The sequence below is a fragment of the Camellia sinensis genome, chromosome 15, assembly GCF_055761805.1.
Source record: "Camellia sinensis isolate YWXY chromosome 15, ASM5576180v1, whole genome shotgun sequence".
Taxonomy (NCBI): domain Eukaryota; kingdom Viridiplantae; phylum Streptophyta; class Magnoliopsida; order Ericales; family Theaceae; genus Camellia; species Camellia sinensis.
This window is the reverse complement of record NC_138975.1, coordinates 109,320,263-109,325,082: the sequence shown is the minus strand read 5'-3', so window position 1 is coordinate 109,325,082 and position 4,820 is coordinate 109,320,263. Positions and strand designations below refer to the sequence as shown.

The window sequence follows — 4,820 nt, the reverse complement described above, 5'->3', positions numbered from 1 at the left end:
CCAATACTTCTATCAACAGAGGCGGTGTGAAGGGATGAAGGGGTCCCCCTCAAACACAAGTTTGAATGAACTGTAATTCTAGAATTGTATAATTGCAGCAATGTTTGGTCATTACAAAGCAATGGGCTATATGTAAAATCCCATAAATTTCTTTTGCACTGTTTTTAAATTTGTTATTTGTTCAATAATAAGAACTGAAACCAACACCTCAAACTATCTTTGACAGTTACCTGGATTATTCAGTACAAAACGAGTTTCATAGTTTGTTCAATTTTACTTACTCTCTCTCTCATCTGTTCTTATTTTGTGCAATAGAGCAGCATAGAAGGTGTAACAAGTAAAGTGATAACAATGGAAAAATTATGATTTAATTTTTTTAACTCAAAACGTGTATATTGAGATTTTTTTTGTTCTTAAAAGATATGTACAGAGAATTTTTCTATATAATATTATAGGTGTTGCTAGATGTCTATTATAATTATTTTTATTTAGGATATAATTGTCATTAAATTAATATTTCATTAAGTGTGTGCCCTAAGCTAATTTGGTGTGTGAAAATAGAATTTCCCGTTTTGAAAGGATTCATATAATTCTTGTCTTTTTAAAAGAAAGTTAGACACTGAAGGGTCTATAACCAAATCACCCATTAACCATTCATTATTTTGGAGATTGATTGGACAAATATAGACACATGAACAGATCGTATTTGTCTTCAAAACAATGAAAGATTATTCTCAAAATCATAGTTGTCGTTAAATTTTTGAATAATAAATGTGATATGATTATGTGGTTATAGTTGACAAATCAATCTTCCTTTTTTAAAAAAATATTTTTATTTTATTTTATTAATAATCTATTCAAAAATCTTACAAAATAAATCATTCGAATGATAAGCATACCCATCTCCATGGTGGCCTCACTAACGATTATAGTAGTAGTACCGATTGTTTTATGAATTTTAGAGTAGAGACTTAACTTAGCCTTAATTGTCTTATTACCCAAAAGTCAAAAATGAAAAAGAAAAAAAAAGAAAGAAAAGAAAGAAACATATAGTGAAAAAAAGATTTTCATGTTATAAGATAGGTAGGCAATTGAGGTGACAAACTGTTAATAAACCTCAAGCATGTAGAGCATCCGCTAGCTTACAATTTGGTAACCCTGTCACAAAGTCTACTTATAGGACTTATTCTCTCAAGATCCAATAGTGGAGACAAACCCTCTCAAATCAATTCTTTGTTCTCTCCTTCTTCCTTAATCAAGCATGTTTCATCTTTAAGATCTCCCATAACCCCTTGTCATTCCCTAGTCTCCATACCAGTTTTGTGATTTCACATGTTTGGTTTGTGATTTTCCCAACCTTCTTCTCATCAAATTTCTTTTCTTTGCTCCCCCTTTTTTGTGTTATATTAATTCATCTTTTCTTTGCTTCCTTCCAACTTGAATCAATTTATATATACAGTTATCTATCATATACTCCATGGATAGCCAAGATAACACCGATAATCTCCGCGTCGCCTCATTTTCAGCTTACCTAAACTCCACAGATGAGGGCTTGATGCTTAAGCTCACTAGGGCAATTCAAGATGCTGCTCCTGAAATCATTTCGCCCGAAGTGACTCCACGCCCTTTAAGTTTACGAAGAAGCAAGATTAATCAAGAAGAGGGTGAAATTGGTGTCTTTGGTGCTGACAAGTACTTCAACATGAAAATGAATTGTGATGACAATCCAAAACTAATTGACAACAGGGTTGAAGTTGAGTTGTGCCACAGGAAACCAAAGTTGAGCAGTGGAGGAACTCCAAGTGTTAGCTCTGAAGCAAGCTTGAACAGCCAAAATGCATTGTTACCAACTCTCCTCAAAAACCCATCAAGAATTAAGCAGAAGAAAGCTACTGCAAAGAGATTTTTAGCTGGTTTTGGCTGTAACGGGCCGTGCCTGGACAAGATGTCGGTTCATATCGATGAGGGTGTTGTTCAAAAGAAAGAGATAAGAGAAGAGTCCTTTCGGTTCGTGAATCCAGTCCAATCTCAATTAGGACTAAGAGGAGAAGATCTTTTTGTGTTTCCAGTCCTCAAATCCGGGAAGGAAAATTTGACAGTTAAAAAGCAGTTGGAAGAAGAGAAAGTAGACAAAGAAGAATCACGATACTCAATCGAGGTTTTCGGGTCCCATATGATCAAAAAGGGTGATAATATTTCAATTAATCTAGAGAGGAAACTGTCAATGTTAACTTGGGATGCCATTCCAAAGTCCCAAGACCTTCCATCAACCTTGCCAATTAGTAGTACCCCCGGGCCATGCGATGACATTCAAAGTGATGCGAGTTCAGATCTATTTGAGATAGACACTCTCTCCGGCACTGGACACTCATTGTTGACAATGCAAGCTACTGAGAACATGTCACAGTATGAGCCAAGCGAGGCAAGCATCGAGTGGAGTGTTGTCACCGCCAGTGCTGCAGATTTCTCGACTGTTTCGGAATATGATGCGAAGAGTATTGCAGGTGATCACTTGACATCAACAAATGCAACCAACAGAACTAAAACAGCCAAAACCAAGAACATCGTGTGCAAGGAGGGGCAGAAGGGTCGATCCGGGGGGTTTTTGGGGTGCAAGACTCAGAAAGCAGTGAGTGTTGCTGAAGCTGCACATAGGGCTAATGAGAAAGCAAAATCCATGAAATCCCAAGGCGATGTTTGGAGGAAAGATTTTGAATTCGGACCGGTGCAACGTTCTTTTGCCTCCAAAGTAGTCTCACCATAGCACTGTGTGAGACATGGATGTTTCTGTCCAAGCAACATGGCAGGTGCAATGGAGGGAAATGTTTTCAGAAACATCATAATTTTTTACTTTTATTTTTTTTGCACTTTCTTTGTCTTTTTTTGTGTGTGTTTGTTTGTTTTTTTTTGTTTTTATCAGTAATTATGTACTTATATTTTTCAGATATATATGAGAGGCAGATTTGAGATTTCACTAGCTACTTTGTCCCTGCTTTGTGCGGAACTATACCTCTTTAGCTTCTCTTTTGTCATGATAGAGCAAAGCTTTATTTCCACATCCTTTGTCATTCAAAGCCTCAACAGCAATCACACAAACATTGAAAAGGATCTGGAATTCTCTAGGCAATGGGGCTCCATGAAGGGTTTTTAAATATCAGCCACAGTTTTAAATAAAGATATATATCAGTATTGATTATACAGTCATACATTGAACAATATCTATAAATATATTAGTAAATAATAGTATCAAAAGTCTAAAAGTCTACGTATGTAGATCTGTAATCTGTTGTATTTAAAACCTCGATATCAGTCAAAGTAATGTATCAATAGATACATATAGGGATTTTAGTCTTTTGATACCATTATTTACTGATATATTAGCTAATGGTCTCAATACTATCCAATATTAACCGATATATAACTGTATTGTCAATACCATTATTTAAAATCATTCTTATTAACAAGCGACATTTGCTTTTCCATTGTTGGTTTAGATTTTAATTTTATTCTTTAGACTCAAGTGGTGGGTCATGCTTGTTTTGGACCATCTGTTTGGCAAGCTGCTTTAGGCTATCCCACTTTGCCCTTAAAGAGTCTACAAACCTATATTTTGTGTTGGCAATGGCATATGCATCCATGTTTAAACCTGTAGGCCCTACAAGTGGAGATGCATGCTTCACAAAGTGATACACTACCCAAATCCTTTGACTATTCACGCCAATTTTCCATTTAGGAGAATTAAAAGGATTATAAACATAGTTTTAAATAACATAATTGAGATGTGTATCAATTTGGGTGATATAGGCCGATATCGGACAATATCCATTGATATATCAGTAGATAACAATATCATAAGTCAAAAATTTCAACACATATTGACAAATACAATATCAACTGACATTTAAAATCTTGATTTTAACAATTTTTGCTTATCAAAAGTTATGCAAAATTGCAATATGCTACCTACATGCATGGGTAGTGTAATAAAAGATTTTCTTGAAATGAACAGTAAACCAAAACATCTTCAACTCCTCTCAGTATTATGCCTGATCTTAATTGATACATGTGGTTTGTGACCAGCACTATGCAAAGTTTAAAAGAAATGCATTTATTCAACAACTTAATAACCAATAGTTTTAAATATGAAAAAATGATGATTTTTGTCTGTCACCAAAAAAATTGTTCCGGAGTTATGTTTGAAGAATGAAATCTTTCATTTGGATAAAAATGCCTCTTACACCCTGTAACTGACGCATCTAATAATTCTTGAACAAATTTTCTTTCAGCAAACTATCCAAATGTTAAATAGTTTCCCTCATTTATAAAACCGTGTCTCTATCATTAAATCATCGAAAAATTTAATTATAAAATTACAAAACATCACATATATACCCACCATTAATATATATATATATATATATCTATTTATATAGGCCGCAAGATTTTATTTATGATATTGAATTTGATAATTGAAGAATATTATTATTATTATCTTTGTGAGATGACAATACACAAAATGGTCACGCCTATAATGTACTTGATGAGCAAGTTGGGGATGGGTTAACAAACATTCAATTTTCCAGAACTGTCTAACAACTAATGTGGATCCCATTTATGTGGTTTCTTCTCTTTCATGAAACAGTAATATGGGTTGAAAATCTAGTAAGCACTAAACAAAAGCTAGGATTGAGCATGTTTTATCAAACAGTAACTAAATTGTTGTCTTATAACTACTTTCGGCACAAGCTCTGCTGCTGAAAGCCAATCCATTACCCTTTTTTTTTTTTTAACACTCGGGATGTTCAAACCAACTTGCGTAC

At 34.2% G+C, this 4,820-nt stretch overlaps 1 protein-coding gene across 1 annotated transcript; it reads left to right on the top strand.

The window, feature by feature from the left end:
• The first annotated feature begins 983 nt into the window (after positions 1-983).
• LOC114306122 (protein PHYTOCHROME KINASE SUBSTRATE 3) lies at positions 984-2,977 on the top strand. The gene has a single exon (XM_028251315.2). The coding sequence runs from the start codon at positions 1,478-1,480 to the stop codon at positions 2,762-2,764; it is 1,287 nt and encodes a 428-aa protein (XP_028107116.2). The 5' UTR covers positions 984-1,477; the 3' UTR covers positions 2,765-2,977.
• The last annotated feature ends 1,843 nt before the right edge of the window (positions 2,978-4,820 follow it).